At 45.6% G+C, this 17,228-nt stretch overlaps 1 protein-coding gene across 4 annotated transcripts in view; it reads right to left on the bottom strand.

Annotated features, from left to right (window-relative positions):
* Positions 1 to 17,228, bottom strand: part of TTC7B (tetratricopeptide repeat domain 7B) — a 204,657-nt gene that overhangs the window by 102,061 nt on the left and 85,368 nt on the right. For all 4 annotated transcript variants that reach the window (XM_084792571.1, XM_084792568.1, XM_084792569.1 and 1 more), the window contains 3 exons: positions 13,859 to 13,937; positions 9,585 to 9,757; positions 3,211 to 3,274 (listed from right to left, as the gene is read on the bottom strand). In XM_084792571.1, the coding sequence (XP_084648697.1) occupies positions 3,211 to 3,274; positions 9,585 to 9,757; positions 13,859 to 13,937 (316 nt within the window). The remainder of the gene's footprint in view (positions 1 to 3,210; positions 3,275 to 9,584; positions 9,758 to 13,858; positions 13,938 to 17,228) is intronic.

Below are 17,228 nucleotides of genomic sequence, written 5' to 3'. Positions count from 1 at the left end.
TAGGCTATGATTTGACTCCACAGTGGAGGCCAGATGTGAGCCTCTCAGCAGAGCTGCACGGGCGCTGGATTCCTCAATTGAGTCCTACCCCACCCCACCCACCATGGTGTCTTTCTGTGATCTGGCTTCTACTCTATGCTGTGGAGAAGGAGAGGATTCTCAGCCCTGCATTTTCCATCTCTAATGGTGTCTTCAAGTCCCAGAGGTAATCAAACTTTCCCCTCAGTCATGTCCATGGGAACAGACCTCATAGACCAATTCAATCTTCTAAAGGGAAGTACAGGACAGATGTACAAGTCAGGAAGCGAGCCATTTTCACTTTGCCACAGAGGACTCAAAAGAGCCCTGGCCAGTTTCACATCTCTAGTGCTCAGTACAAAAATCCACCAGAACAACCAAGCTTTCCCAGGCCGTCTACCTAAAGAGCAAATGCTCCTCACGCCAGTATGTTCTCATTGCTTCTAAAATGTAATTTCTGCCTAGATTCATCCAGATACATCACACAGACTAGATTCTTGATAGCCATCTCATTTTCTTTTTTCCCCTAATTGGGAGTTTTAAATCACTGAACTTAGGTTTCTTCCTGCTTCCCCCACCTCTCCTAATGAGCAGTCTCCATAGCATGTCTGAGAAGCAGCAAGGTGTACACAGTAGTCCTTGTTAGAAGGGTACATGAGGTTTTGGGGTCACTTGTCCCCCAGGCTGATGTTTATCTTCCTGCCTGGCATTCGGAAAGGCCACGCACACACCTTCCCTCTTGTTAATGAGGCAAAAATGCCTTCTTTCTGTGTGTGTCCAAGGCATTTAGTTTCAGCCACCAGTCAGAACTTACTCACTTGAGAACTCCTGGCTCTTAAATGTCAAAGCCAAATGAGACTATATAAAACAGGCCGCTTCCTACAAAGTGAGTCATCTCTTATGAAAACAATCCTGCTTTTGAAGGTTTCACTGTTTTCTTTGCGCAGTTCCTTCTGAGCCCAACAAAGACACTCTGAAGGAAGGAGGGCCTGCTGTAGATGGTCTCTGCTTATTTTTTTTGTTATAAATGTTCTATACTGAGACCAATGCCTGAAAAAAGACAAAACAAAATGCACAGATTCTATGTAGGAGAGGTTTTCAAGCTATTCCTAATATGTCCTCTTTCCAGACAGCATTGCTACCTTTTGGGAGCTATAACCTAGAATCTTAGACAGATGCACAGCAAGTACCCAGAATCCTGACTTGAGTAAGGTTATACAGACACTCCTCTGACAACCTCTGCCTCCAGGAGAAAAGGAGTTTGCTATATGCAGTGAAAAGTGGTGCACTTTCAAGTGACTCCTTGTAGGTGGAGAGATGGTAGAGAAATCGATGCTTCTAAGTTAAAATCAGAACTAATAAAGAATATCATTTTCCCAGACATCCAAAGAACAAGGCAGCTCCTGTCTTGGTTCTGAAATTGAGCATATGACTTATCTGTCCCCAAAATAAAAAATCAAAGTGCCAAAGGACACTGTGGAGGGAAAGCCCCCTGATGGCAACTTCATATAGAAGAGGTTTACAGAGAGCCATGGTGTTAGAGTTGGGAAGCTGTGACATCACAGGATTTCACTGTCCCTTGATGGGATGATTCCAGAAATGGAACACATTGAGACAAGCCTGACGGCCTCAAAGGGCCTCAACACCAAACACTACTGTTTTCTATCATTTCCGTGAAGGAGCAGGTGAGCTGAAGAAACCACCCCAAAGCATCTGTACTAGAAGCACTTGCTGTAGACACATGGTCTTGTTTACTAAATTCCAAATTGGAGCACCTGATCTCGAACTTGGACAGCACAGCCAATCAGCCTGCACTGAAGAAATTAACTGCCAGGTTGTAAAGAGTCCAGAACAGCTGGACGCCTTCACAAACCAGTGACAAAGCGGCTGAGTCTTGCACACTTGACAAACTGGTCCCTGACCACTACCTGCATTATCGCCTGTATATCTCACTGGACACTGCCAAGGCAGGGCAGAGAATATAAATGGCACCACCCCAGGTACAAGTGATGGTCAAGGTAAGATGAACCGGGGTAACCAGCTTCCCAGAGAGGAAGTGAGCCCAATGACGTCAGCAGCGGCCCGGTAGAAAGCAATGGTAACTCAAGCAGTCTGCTCCTGTAAACACCTCTGGGCCAGTTTGCAGAGCAAGAGAACCTCAAGTTTTAAGCTGAGGCAAGAGGATTATGCATGCTGAAGGCCTAGCTTGTGCTGGCCACCTCTTCCCAGCACATAGCAATCCTCTCCTGGTCCTTCATCCACAGTCACCTCAGCATATTCCTTGCCTCCTCTTAAGCACCAATTTGAGGGTGGAGGCTCCTCTCACTTTCCCATTCGTCTATCTATGGTCTGCCTGGTGGGCTGAAATACAGTTCACACACAGGGGCAACAAACCAATATACTAGGTGTGCCCTTTGCTTACTCTGCCCTCAAGTCATCATGTTAAAAAGAGAGAAGCAGACAGGAAGGCCCTGGGGCCTCTAGGTACCTGTGTTTCTGCTCGAGTGGCAGACACACACCATTGGCCTGTGGTAGTTCTAACTACTTCATTGCAGCATCTCAAGCCAAGGCTGGCATCCCTAGTGCTATATAGACCAAAAGTCAATATCCTGGCCATACACCAAGAGTAAATTTCAGAGGAGCCTGCTAGTCTGGCCAGAACACCCCAGACAAAAGCAGACCTAGGCAATGGAAGGCATTCCCACAGCCTGCTATCCTGCAGGGTCAGGAGGAGACAGCAGGGTGAGAGCACTGGCAAGTTCCATCCAGCTCCTGGCAGGAAAGCAGAGCCGGATGTACCACAGGTGATCCGTCCCAGCATCGTCTTCACACCCAGCACACTAGGAAGACACCACTCTGGGGCTGCTCTCCCTGACAAACTCCTTTGGGGACCATTTTCACCCAGTTTCCTTATACGTGAAAGTGCTAATGTCCAGTCACAGTTGGCAGATGGATGATAAACCAAGAGCCCTTCCTGCTGCTGTAGGGCTCAGGGTGACCAGGGAACATGCCAGTTGTCCAAGGAGTCAGACATCTTTCTTTGTTAAAGCACCGCTGCTTCTCCTTCCACTCAGGCATTCCTTCTGGAACATTTTTCTCTAGGCCAAAAATCATCATAATGACGGAGTGACCACAACAAGAACGGGGCTCTTGGGCCTGGGGAAAGAACAATGAAAACTGCATTCCACTTACCATAGATTCACTAATGAGCAGTAACAGCAGCGCCTCTTCAGTATTTTCTTGAGGACAAAAAATGCTGTATAAAGAAAACCAACTTTGGTATACAGCAGTTTTAAAATAACAAGAGATACAAGCAAATGCAATGATAAAAGTGTCTCGATTTTTATACAGAATCCATGAAAAACACCATGTAATTTGGACACGAGTCAGTTTGCTCATTTCTATGGCAATCTGTGGAATTAATACATTTCAACTTTACATTTTAATGGCAAGCAGACAGGTGAGATAAAATGGTAAAAACCCAACTTAAAAGCCCAAATAATGCATGCACCGATTACAGAGACAGAACATGAAACCAATCCAAAACAACAATGTAATAATAGAGCTCGTTACACAAGGGTACACATGGCACTAGATGGCACTCATCTTCCACCTCCCTCATCTTAGCCGCCTCCCTCATCTTAGCCACTGCATCTTATTTTGTCATTCTGATGAAAGACAAGATTGGGAGCACCTGCAGAGCCTGATCAACCTTCCTATCACTGAAGGAATTTGTGAGCTATCTTAATTAAACACACACTTCATTCTGGGGCAGCATGCACGAGCTGTCTTGTTCATCTATCTCATGGTATTTGGCTGAATCTAAAATCTTGGATTATAACAAAAAGCTTTTAAGCTAAATGTTGCTGAGGTTTAGGAAAAAATAAAAACCCAAACACCCCCCCACCCCCCCACCCCCCTAGCCTATGTTTTGGTTCTGTGAGAGATGGCTCAGCAGTTGGGATCACTGACTGTTCTTCCAGAGGACCTGGGTTCAATTCCCAGCACCCACACGGCAGCTCACAACTGTCTGTAACTCCAAAATCTGACACCCATAGACATACAATGCACATAAAATAAAAATAAATAAATAAAAATGAACATGCAGCCCCTCTCTCCTTCTTTCCTCTAAACCTCGGTCTGCACTTTACAGTAGAATTCTGCATGTTATCAAAAAAAACCTTTTTGAAAAGAGGTTTATAATAAATAAAAATAAGCTTGGTTAACAACAAACTGGGGCTGGAGAGATTGTTCCATGGTTAAGAGCACTGTCTGTTCATCCAAAGGACCCAGTTTCAATACCCAGCACCCACATGGCAGCTCACAACTGGCTGTAATTCCAATTCCAAGAGATCTGACACGCTTACACCAATGCATATAAAACAGAAATTAAATAAATTATTTTTTAAAAACCAAAACCAAAACAAACCACTGCCTATTCTCAAGATGACTGAATGAGGACTAAATTTATACCTTCCTAGGAACAATAACCAAAAAGGCAAAATCCCACAATTTCCAGATAATTATAAATCCTTGTTCTCGTTGAAGCATCGGCAACATTCCTACTGCTGCAGAGAACACTGGAAGTAACACAGAAAGTGCAGTGCTCGGTCCTCCTGTAGGACTCTGGGGTTTGCTACCGCATGGCCTTCAGCAAGGCAGTTGGACTACAGGCCTGGAGCCAAAGCTACTTTGGGGAGTCAGCTTGTCGTATCTGGTTTTTCAGAACACAGAACACTTCTGATTATTTCCTGACACCCTGGCCATGCTCACATGCAATTGGGACCTTGTAAACAAAGCAGAAGCCTGAAACATTTTTTAATGGCCAGCTAGTCCTGCATTGTTCAGACTAATTGAAAAGAGAGAGCCCAGGCCATGCTAATTATGACTTAACGCCAGCCAATTCCGACCATGGATAATCTCCAAATTCCATTTGAGCCACCCAGTCTGCTTAAATGCTAGGTTGTGTTATTTTTACCAGAGTTGCTAACAAGCAACGCATTAACTGCATCTAATTCCGTTTCCTGGGCCCGCTCTGTATGGCAGGCGGATGGGCTCTGGGAAGCTCTTGGGCTGGGAGCAAAAGGTGGAAGAGGCAGAGAACTACAGGAGACAGGCCTGAAACCCTTGCTGGAATGCCGCCGGGGAACTGATAAACCTTCCAGACCCATTTGAGGTCACCTCCTCTCTGCCTTGCTCATACAAGGAAGAGCTCAGGGTGGGGAGTATCGGGGTCTTCCTTTTGTGACGTTTCCTTCTCTGAGACAGACCCTGGAGTGCCCTGGGCTCCGTTCTGGAGAGTATGAAGACTCAGGGTTAGATCCACAGGGAGTTGCACGAAGGACAGCGTAAGGGACAAAGGGGACCATCAGACCACGAGACCAGCTCCTAAGACCCAGGCGGCATGAGGAGAGGCTGAGGGCGGGAAGCTCACAGGCTTAGCCTCGCCATGCCACCAGCTCCAGGGAGGACCTTCAGACAAGTCATGCAGCTCTTTCGTTTGGATAAACTCATCAGAGTATCTTGCAGTTTTGTAGGACACAGGGAAGGAGGGTCCTCAAGGCACTGACAGTTACAGTGCTTTTTTCTAGGTCTGCCAGGTTAAGTTTTTTACACAAAATGTTCTCCTGTTGTATACATGTGTTAGAAGAAGTGAAAACAAACAAAGTCAACTGTACCCAACTGCATCTTAGCTTTCTTCTCAGCTGGGGCTTTTGCCATGAGGAAGTGGCTGTGTAAAGACAGTGGCCCCTGAGAGTCACTGTGGTGACTCTGTGTGGCTGCAGGAGTGGTCCTGAGCTCTCTACCTACAGGAAGCTTCATCAACTCCACAATCTAGCTAAGGACCTCAGAGAAAGAAGGCGATTTCAATTAGTAATTGAGAGCAGCTTGACCAGGGCTCAGCTGGTCCAGCCTGAGGACGGCATGGCCCTCCCCACAACTCTTCCCTTTTCTGTCAACTCATATGGGTCAGCAACTTCCTTATGGCAAAGAGGAAAAGTGCTGCATCAGGTCAGTCCAGGTCTGTGAGGATCCTCAATGCAGGGATCAGGTAAGTCCCATGTGGCTTGTCATCTTACATCCCTAGGGAGCGGACGGGATTCCTGCATCCCTGGAGGGGCAGGCCTCTCTGCACAATGACTCCAAAGGGAATGTGGGGAGACCAAGGAGCTCAGCCAACAAAAGTCATCCTGATCCTGTGACGTTCCTTGCCTTTCCAAAACCTCTGCATGACCCACTGGGAGGCCCAGACCTAAAGGTTCACTCAACAGAGATTGCCTCCTCCTCCTCTGTCTACCAGGGAAGTCACCCCAAAGCCTGCATCCAAGGGTGCTCATTTAATACCTTCTCACTGACTACTTGAAGGTACAATGGTGGCTTTTAATCTTCTACTTTATTTGTGCTAATTTTCTAGTCTAATATACATGTAATTATCCAAGCCATTGAACATGTTTTTTTTTTAAACAAGGATGGAAAAAAAACTAGCTTAAACACACATGAATATATATGAGAGACACATATACAGGTTCTATTAGTCCCAAACAGAACAGGGAAATAACTCAATTGGCCATAAAGGAACAGACTGGAATACTGATATTTATAAAACAGAATAGCACACAGCACTGAAAATAAACTACTGGCACATGGAAAAGTATGTGTGAATTATTCACATCCAACACTAGACAAAAGTTAGATGTAAATGAATACACAGTTCATGATCATTGGGGAATAATGCTTTCACTTATTTATTTTGAAATGATTCATCAGGAAAAAGCACTTGCCACCAAGCCAGAGGACCTGAATTCTGAGCACATAAATGCTGACAATCCTGGCTAGAGAGGGGAAGGGTGGTCCGCTGTAGGCCTCGCTGCCCTTCTGGGCCTGCCTATGAGGCCACCTTTGTTCTGAACATAACACACAGTTCACGTGCGCTATGAACTGCAGTGTTTCTACCCTGGAATCCACATGGTGGAAGGAAATAACTGACTCCTTCACGATGTGCTCTGACCACTGTAATAGTTGTTTCTCTGTTGCTGTGATTAAAAAACAACAAAACCAAAACCAACCATGATCAAAAGCAACTTAAGGAGAAAAGGGTTTATTTCATCTTACAACTCCTAGGTCACACTCCAACAAAGAGGAAAGTCAAGGCAGGAACTCAAGGAAGGAACTGGAGACAGGAACTACAGGGAACTGCTGCTTGCCGGCTTGTTCTCTGGTTCACTCTCTCACATGCTCATGGTTACCTAAGTTCATGTCCACCTGCATAGGGATGGTGCTACAACAGTGGGAGAGGCCCTCCTGTATAAATTAGTCATCAAGACACTGCCCCATAGGTATGCCCGTAGACCAGGTTGATCTGGGTAATTCCTCAATTAAGGTACCCTCTTCCCAAATGACTCTAGATTGTATCCTTTACAATCAAAACTAAACAGGACACATCCCCTTCCAAAGCAAAGGGGGAAAAAAAAAAGACTTGTACACATACATTGCCAAAAAATTAGAAATACATCTAACAAAAAAACCACACATTTACACCTTGGAAACTATGAATTATCGCTGAGGTGATTTTTGGGCGGGGGACGGGGCTGGCTTTTTTCGAGACAGGGTTTCTCTGTGTAGCCCTGGCTGTCCTGGAACTCACTACATAGACTAGGTTGGCCTTGAACTCAGAGATCCGCCTGCCTCTGCCTCCCGAGTTCTGGGATTAAAGACATGCCACGACAGCCTGGCATTTTTTAAAAGTATAAGTAAATAGCCACCTCTCACTCACAGACCAGAAGGTACAACACTGTTCAGATGCCAGGACTATCTGCACTGGTTCACAAGTCACAAATTCAAGGCAATTCTTATAAAAATCCCAGTGCTTTTAAAAATGTTTCTGGCAGAAATGAGCAAGTGGATTAAAACTGCATAGAAACTTAAAGAACTGGAGCAGGGGTGACAGCTAAGAAGTCCTGGGTATCACCTTTAGAGTAGTACTTTCAGCCTAACTTGGGTGATGCATCCATAACCACGTATGTACTGGAAGCCAATGGATGTACACTGCAAGTCAGTGAGCTGGACAGTATGTGAGTTACAGCCAATAGAACAGGTAGAAATCAAACAGCTCATGTGTGTCTGTATGAAATGAAGCTTGTAACATGGTGTAGCACCACCTCCCAGAATTCTACTTACACTGATAGGAAGTAGTGTCACAAGAGTAAGAAAGCCAATGCTTAGGAAATACCAAAGAGACCAGTGACCTATGAGAGTTTCTGTCTCTGAGGTAGGGCCACACTGGGACAGAACTCCAGGTGCCACTAATGAGAAGGAGTGACCGATATACCCTTTACATACCTGGTACCTGGGCTATTCAGAGGCTTCCAAAGTGGGAAATAAACCTAGACTTTGTTTTGAAGATGTAAAAATCACTTAAAATTTAAATCTTAAATCTGCTTTTAGATATCCCCTCCTGAGGGAGTTGGCACGTCACAGTGCCAGAACAGGTGTTTCATGAATCAAGACAAGGATGAGGAGGAAGCAGTCAGTAAATCAGGTTCAGCTTGGCTGGAAAAGTGAAGATCAAAACTAAATTAGGTAAGTCCCAGGAAAAAGCCAGGGATGCAGTCCCTTGTCCACATAAGAAATGCGAACAGAATAAGATGATGAGGAGAGAAAGAAAAGCCAGGAGTCTGCACAGGGACAATCAGCAGCCGGCCTGAGAAAACTGGCCCCTCAGAAGATGCAACATGGTTTTCAGATGTCACCGAAGGAGCCAGAAGCCAGGTGGCCTGTCCCCTACTGTGCTCTCCAGCACTCCTAAAGCAGCCACGTGTAGTTTCTTAGCACCCTGTCATGTGATATCACTGAAGAGGTCCCCCACATCATTCAGTAACACCTCTTTTCTCTGCAGAGATTTGGAAAAGCCAACAGGCCTTGTGCTTGAGCAACAGGGCCAAGAGGGAGGCTAAGGGCTCTAAGGGGCAGTGTGGAGATGAGTGACCTTCTCCCAGCCCCTCCCCTTACCTCTCCATCCTCTCCTCAGCTCAGGCAAGGTCCAGGTCTAACAAGGCAGAAGCCCCCTGACCCATTTTCCTCTAAGGAAGCCAGGTCCCAAATTAAAATCTTACAAAAGTGAAGATGCTCTAAAATGACATCTCCTTCCAACCACTGGCAAATTATTTGTTGTCCTTATACTCAGTTTGGCTAAAAACAAGATTTAAAAAAAAAGATGGAGAAATTACTGAAGAAACAAATGCCTACTGGCTGTGCCTATTGACAGTGGCTGCTGACTGCTGCGTGGTGCTGGGGATCTTGTGATAAATGGAGAGAGAATCCCACAGAGCGACACAGACAGGGGAGAGCTGAGCAGGAGGCCCAGCACTGAGAGGAGAGGGTACTCACTCATGTGGACTTCTGCTGGAGCTAGGAGCAGGGTGAAGTGTCTCTGCTGAACCGCTTGTTGAGCGCGCTCACCTGACTTCCCATGGGCGAGCCGGCCTCTGCTTCTGTCCCAGCCCTTCAACGTTCCCACAGCCCCTTCCCATCCCGGGGTCCCCAGGTGAGGACATCAAGTCCCATACTTCTCTCCTGAGTAGACACGGGCTCTGCGAGGGAGGGTGTAGGTTTTGGTGTTGGCTCCTTTCCGGAGAGGGTCATCCAGAGGTGACTGGCAGGGAGGGTCCTCTAGAGGGTTCCAGTAGCTCTGCTCACACATGCCCCGTAACAAGATTTCTGCCAGCTGCCTGGCTATTGTCTGGAAACACAAGGGAGAGCAGCATGATTGCTGACCTGTTCTAAGGCATCTGTGCCATCATTACCTTCTATCAGCTGTCGCCATGTAAGAGACAAGATCCATGGATGGCAAAGGAAAATATAATATGCTAAGACATCTGAACACTTTAAAAATATTTATTTTTATTTTAATTATGAATAAGTGTGTAGGGGGATACGTATACATGAATGCAGGTGAAGCCAGGAGCTTTGAATCCCCATGGAGCTGGGGGTTGTAAGGCACCTGACATGGGTGGGTCTGGGAATTGAATTCCAGTCCTCTGCAGGAGCAGTACCTGCCCTTAACCACTGAACCCTTCTCCAGGCCCATGAACAGTTGTTTAAGAAGTTTCATGCACTTGCAGTGATGCCCTGTCTACATCAAACACTAAACAGGTTTTAGACCTAAAATAACTACACACGTAGCTCTAAGCCTTTTCTAAGAGCTCCTGGATGAACTGAGGTGTTTTCATCACCCTGTGACAGATGCTTGCTACAGCTCAAAACCAGAGAAAATCCATGACTCAACTTCAATCTCAGCATGTCCATATACACTACGGACCCTGGAAGAACCAGCACCCTTAGTCACAGGCCACCACCACAGGATGCAGCAGTTGGGGAGTGGGGTGCCCTACTTCCTGTGCATACAGGACCTAGAAGCTCAGAAGTTTGCTTTGTGTAACAGGGAAGGCAAAGTGGGAGCTGCAGCTTCTGGAAAGAAAGGGCTTTCTACAAAGCTGGTGGCTATCTGCTACCTCCCTGTGAAAATCCAGAAACCACCAGACTTTCTCCGCCTGCCAGTGTAGGTTAAAATGCTTTCTTGAGTCCTCTGCACGCCAGTGCCTAGAACATCACCCCAAGCGATACACAAGAGGTATGTATATACTAAGAAGGGTCTTGTTGATAAAGGAATATTGATACGCACGCATGCGCACACACATGTGCACATCGCCCTGCACCCCACTTTCAAACAGAATCTCTGCATTCCAGGATAGTCAATCCACAGTCACCCAGAGCTACAAGCAGAGTGTTTTCCATCAGGTTCCAAGCTCTTTGAAAGACACAACATGCTGATGCTCCCTGAGAATGAGCTTCTAAAATAAATGTGTTCAAAAGAGAACTTTGTTAGGCTGCATCCATATGAAGCTTCTTAAAATTCCCCAAGGAAACTTAAATGTAACCCAATCATTAGCTTGGTGGCTTCTGAGACCCACTGGGTAAAGGCAAATTTACCCATTTATTATTCCCGCGGAGAAGCCACTGTCTTTAAATGTCTGTAAAAGCATGAAACTAAATGCATCCAGATCATCCCCAATGGAGCCATCGGTAAAGATCTCATAAGAACATAATTTCCAGGACCTAAACAGTACCTGAGCTGTGTCCCTGGGCCCTCCATTACTGCCTCCCTTTGCTCTCACTGCAGTCATATGTGCTAATGGCTTCTGCTAGGCTGCAGCCGTCAAAACCACCCTCCACTCACTATGACCGTGAGATAAACGTTTAAAAAATGAATAAAGAGTACCCCCTCTGCCCCCATCTCTTTCAGCTCTCCCAACCCCCATCCGCAGTGAGACTGTTTTTAGGGTACAATCCAATGGCAGTGAGTACACTCACAAGGTTGTGCAATCCTGACCACCCTCTAGTTCCAGGACATTTTCGTTACCCCAAAGTGAAGCCCTTTACTTTTTAAGCGGTAGATTCTCACCCCCCAGGCCCATCTCAAACCCTGAGAACAACTAATATGTTTTCTGTCTTTATGGATTTGCTATCTAGAAGATCTCATAGAATGCATACAATATGGGTCTTCTGTGATCAATTTCCTTCACATAGTGCAATATGTTCAAGATTCATCAGTGCTGTTGTTAGTTATTAGGATCCACCCCCTTTATTGTTGAACAAGATGGACACGCCCCATTTTGTCCATTCATTCAGCTTGTTTCCAGTTTTTGGCTATTAGAAATGGTGCTGTTATGAACCTTCATATTCCAGTTTGTGTTTGAAATTTTGTTTAAATTCTTTGGGAAAGTCTAGGAGTGAATGCTATGAATATACTTTTAAATCCCTTTCTGCTATGCTTTCACATCAAATCTTAAGTTCACAAAAACATCTTTACCATCTCATAAATACATCATACAACTGCAGTTATCACCCAGAGTAAAAAGAATCCTGTAGTTATAAAATGGATTCCTTGGCCCTGCAGCAGACCTGCTCCACTGGGATGCTGGAGCTTGTAGGTGAGGGCAAGCATTTGTTCAGCATTCCTCCTCAGTGGAGTTAGGAATGTACACTATTGGCAGAGCACTTGACTAAAACTAAGGCCACAGCTCCTCAGATCATTCCAATGCACTCCTCAGTTCAGCACTCAATGGAGTAGGAATGGTCAAGTCCCTACAGCAGAGAGCAAAGTGGGGTACGTCCCCCTCACGCTAACAGCTCCAGATCATGTGGGGCATGTCCCCCTCACACTAACAGCTCCAGATCATGTGGGGCATGTCCCCCTCACACTAACAGCTCCAGATCATGGCTGAAATGTCCAATGGCAATGCCAGCCACCACACAGACCTGAGTAGGCTCTGGTTACCTCAAAAAAACAATGGAAGAATATCTATCTATCTATCTATCTATCTATCTATCTATCTACCTATCTATCTATGAGGGTCAGCAGAAATGCTCCACTTTTAAACACTGCCCTTCGCAGTGTACTTCTAAAGCAATTCAAATTGAGCAGCTGAAAACCCTGATGGGATCCTGAGGATAAGTGAATGTGAGAGAAAAGCTATCTAGCAAAAAATTTCATGTATGTAATTGCAGGTTCTTATGCTTTATTTATTTATTTATTTATTTTTGGTTCTTATGCTTTAAAGGGCCCTAAAAAAGTCAAACTGCTTTGTCTGAATTTATAAAATATATTATAAATAAAATTTATAAATAAAAAGGTATAAAAGAAATAAAATGTATTATATAATAATATATTCAGATAAATATATAAATAAATAAAAAACAAATATAAAATATAAATATCAAGACCTTATCAGCGAAGTCTTGATGAAAAGTGTGTGTGTGCAAAGCTACTTATTTAGTTTAACAACATATTCTAGAAAAGCCTTCCATGTAGCTACCTAGGCCCATAAATCATATCTCTACATCCTAAAACCTTGGAGATGCCCAAATGAAGCTTTCCCTGTATTTCCCATGATATGAATCTCTTAGCCTTGTCCAAATGAACATTCTCAACCACAATTAAGGACAAACATGGGTGATAAGAGATAAAGGAAACTGCAGGTTTATATAGGGCTGTATATTAATTGTGACAGGACATTTATTAGTACAATGAGCACTGGGCCTTCGCAGGCTTGACGGGCATGTCCTTATGCAGACAGCCAGTACTCAGGACCTCACCTGCATGTCCTGCTGTGGACTCACTAGGTACTCACTAAGATGGCTACAAATAAAAAGATGACAACACGCGCTAGTTAGGCTGTGGAGAAAGCAGAATCCTCAAAACTGCTGGTGTGAATGTAAAGTGGGTGGCAACTCTGGGAAACATAATCTCCTCATACTGTTCTAAACAGAGGAAGAAAGAAGACATGTGCCCACTCATAACCTGTACACAGATGTTCTCACAGAAGCACTGGCCATAACAACCCATGTACCCATCAGCTGAAGAGGGCTGGGTGAAGAAGGCCTTTAGGACAGATTCATAAAACAGAATATTTTTGGCAATGAAAGAAAATTCTGAGGCAACATGGAAGAATCTTAAACATACTGATGCTAAATGAAGGGGACCAATCACAAAAGACTACAGTACATAACTCTATGCGGAATGTTCAAACTAGGCTAACCCATAGTGACAGAGACGTAATTAGTGATTGTCAAAAACTAGGGGAATAAAAGAATGGGAATGAACCACTATTGAGTTTGGGGTTTTGTTGGGGAGTGGTTACAATGTTCTGAAACTAAATATGAAATGCGCCAAAACACTGAAGTGCACGCTTAAAGCGGACAGGTACTGCATATCCAGAGTCTGTGTGGACACGTGCCGTGTAAGCCAAATGCCTGGTGGCCAAAGGCCAGCCCCACTTACCATGCGCAGGTTCTGTGTGGTTCTCGTCTCCACTGCTCTGAGAAGCTCCCTAAATCTCCCGACTCCTCTTGTCAAGTTCCTGTGTGCACACAGAATTTGACAAGGTTTCCATCAGGCATGCATTATTTGATATTTTATACATAGATTTCAATGCATTTTATCTATAGAGAAGCTGTTGGCTAGAATTCAAGCAAATGATTATTCTACATATACCTGTCTGCCTTTGAGCAACTGATGATTGTGTGTGTGTGTGTGTGTGTGTGTGTGTGTGTGTGTGTGTGTGTGTGTGTGTTGTAGACCAAAACAAATTTTCTCAAGGAGATAAAAACCTAAAACTTAGTTCTGAGGCAAAGAGCGCACAGGAGTCTATTTTCACACTCACAGAGGCCCCTAGAGTAGTCCTGGAATGTGTATGGTCATTTAAAAGGGAGATGACAACACTGGGCAGGTTAAGGACATGAGCAAGACACTGCATGCAGTGTGGATGAAGAGGAATGGTATGACAGAGGAGGGGCAGCCTCACCTAATCACTTCTCATCTTTCAGAACAGAAAGTCTAGTAAGTCTACCACATGAACCCTCCAACCCTGAACTGACAAAAGAAGCAAAGGGCCAAAGCCCTCTCTGAGGGCCACTGTGTACTGACTGTGCCTGGGCTTCCTCTGTTTGATCAGAGCACAGTCCATTCATCATCCTTCCTGCTCCACAAAGACACGGCTAGCAACATATTTCACTGGGGACAAATCACTCTCTAGAACATCCTAGCTAATATACCCAGGCCCTACTTGTTCCCTTGGAATGCTGGGCCTGGCCTCTTTGGCTGGGAACATCTCCCAGCCATTTCCTTTACACTGAGCACTGCCACCATCTATGACATAACTCAGCGGTATTTATAACAGGCTCATTAGAACACATCTCATCTTTCCAAAATGCCATGGAACAGGTCAGCAGGTGCAAGACTGTCAGCCAGCCTCAGCAGGCTGTGACAGATGCTCAAGGTAGCCGGCTCTCATTTGGGTGGCATTTTAAATCATGCAAAGGTGTGAGATAAAAATGTGGCTTCTGTAAGATACAAGCACCAGCCACGAGGGTGACTGATTCATATCTTATACCTATGTGACTTCCCAGAGCTCTCATTCAAAAGAACTTTAAGATAATGGCTGACTGGCCCAGGATGTAAATACTCCCCTGGCCCTCTCACCCACACAGATGAAGGCTATCAGGTCAGAAGCTTTGTGGTGGCATAAAACAAAGAAGCCCTTGCTCAGGACTCTAAGTAGCTTAAGGAAGTCCACTGGAGACATTAACAAAAGTTAGGGAATAGGCCCTGGGAGACGCAATGTACTCTGCCTGCCCCTTCACTCATTTGTATGGGATTCCTGTCTATGGCCAACTATGCACACTGTTCTGGGCTAAAGCTCGGTGCTCTGGGGGGAAGGGAGAGGGGAGAAAACAGTTACAGCTAAAAGGCAATGGTCATGGAAGCTAATTTTATTTCCAAATCACCAATTAAATGCCCACTGTGTACAAAAAGGGCAGCACTCTGAACTGACAAAATAAGGGCATGCCTGAGGCAGTGTCCCTGGGGAGGTTCTGGTAGACCCCCATAAAGAACTGCTTTGCCATTGTGGAAATTAGACCTTGAGCAAGGACAGCAAAGCTAAATCCTATAACTGGGGAGGCCACAGACAGGACCTGGTCATTTGGGGCATCTCCCATGTCCTTTTTGCAGAATGAACTATTTATAGAGTTACAGAAGCACAGAAATAATCCAACAGTCTAGCTTACATAGAAGTGAAAGGGCTTGCTCAGGTCAAGACCTGGCCAGAGGACAAGCGGGGAGCTTTCCACATGCTCTGTTACCCCATAGGTCAGAAGAAATACAAGCTCTGTAAAGCAGAAGTGACTCAGAGGAAAGAACAAACACGAATCCAAGCGCTCAAATATATATTTTGTGCCATTGATATGCAAGTAACACACACACACACACACACACACACACACACACACACACACACACAGAGCATAAATTCTACATTCTAGTGATGACAGCTAATGAGGTGCTCCTTAGGTAATGGCTCAAACTGGAAAGCAAATCCATTACGCCAGGTGAAGAAGCCCTGTGCCTGATAGACGATGGCTAGAGAAACCCAACTCCCCCTTCTGGCTGGCTCTGGATTCTCCCATGCGGGACGGAGGCCCTCTGCTGGAGGAATGCAATAATCTCACAGCAGAAGGAAGCCTGACACTGGCTCGCAAGGATGCCTTTGGAGTGAGTGCAAGCTGTCTCCAGCCCTTCCCTGCCTGTTCCTGGACTGTGTTCAGGATTCAGAATCGAGCTCTCCTCAGCTCAGAAGAATTCTGCTCATAAACAAAAAATGCAGAGAGGTTGCAGGATGGAGCAGGTCTGAGGCTGTGACCCGTTCAAATGAATGCGGCACCCTGGAAAGGATAGCAGGGAAGGGGCAGCACATTGTAAATATTAGAAATAGCCACAAGCACCCCAAATCTAGTATGAGGAAAATGAACAAAATACACATGACCGTTTTCATATCTCTAAACTATTAGCTTGTCCCTGAAATTCTGAGTTCCATTAAGTATCTAGAACAAGCCGTTGCTTAAAGTTTCCACTCTAAACTGAAACCTAGAAAGTCAAGGAATGTCCCTGGTTGTGAGGGTTTCCACAGACCCCTGACATGAGGTCATTTATTCCATCAACAGCCTTGCCTGAGACGGTGCAATGACGTCAGAATTCCCGTGAGTGAGCTGGTGCAATGACGTCAGGCAGCACACACTCTGGCAAGCTGTCAGAACTCAGGTCGTCTCCTGCAGTTTGCTTCCTCAAGCTTTCTGTGCTGGTGTTTCCCTCAGGTTGGAGCAGTTCCCACAACTCAGTAAGGCCAGGGAGAAAAGGTCCTGCAGGCTTCAGGGCCAGCTGTGCGCTCAGCCAACTGGCAGGCAATGCTGCTTCCGCTCTCAGCACCACTGCTGCGCCCAGCCCAACAGGCAAAGCTGGCAGTGTCTCTCGGGCTATGGTTGGGCAAGCCCACCGTTTTCATGTTGGGAACAGTCTCCTCCACCCTTCACCCTCCTCTGCTTCTCCTTTCCTCCCTTTTCTGTCTGCTTTTATCTCAGTCTCTAGAATCTCACGCTTCAGGCTCTCTACAGCCTTGCCTTCCTGGAGGCAGGGCTGGCCTCACAGCTGTCAGCACACCTGGGAAGGCACCCCCTCTCCAGTAGCTGCTCTTCCCTCTTTTTATTTTCAATTACATTTTCAGTTAGCCGGGTGATGGTGGCGCACACCTTTAATCCCAGCACTTGGGAGGCAGAGGCAGGCAGATCTCTGTGAGTTCGAGGCCAACCTGGTCTAC

The sequence above is a fragment of the Acomys minous genome, assembly GCF_964271855.1.
Source record: "Acomys minous genome assembly, chromosome: 8".
Classification (NCBI taxonomy): Eukaryota; Metazoa; Chordata; class Mammalia; order Rodentia; family Muridae; genus Acomys; species Acomys minous.
This window is presented reverse-complemented; position numbering and strand designations above follow the sequence as displayed.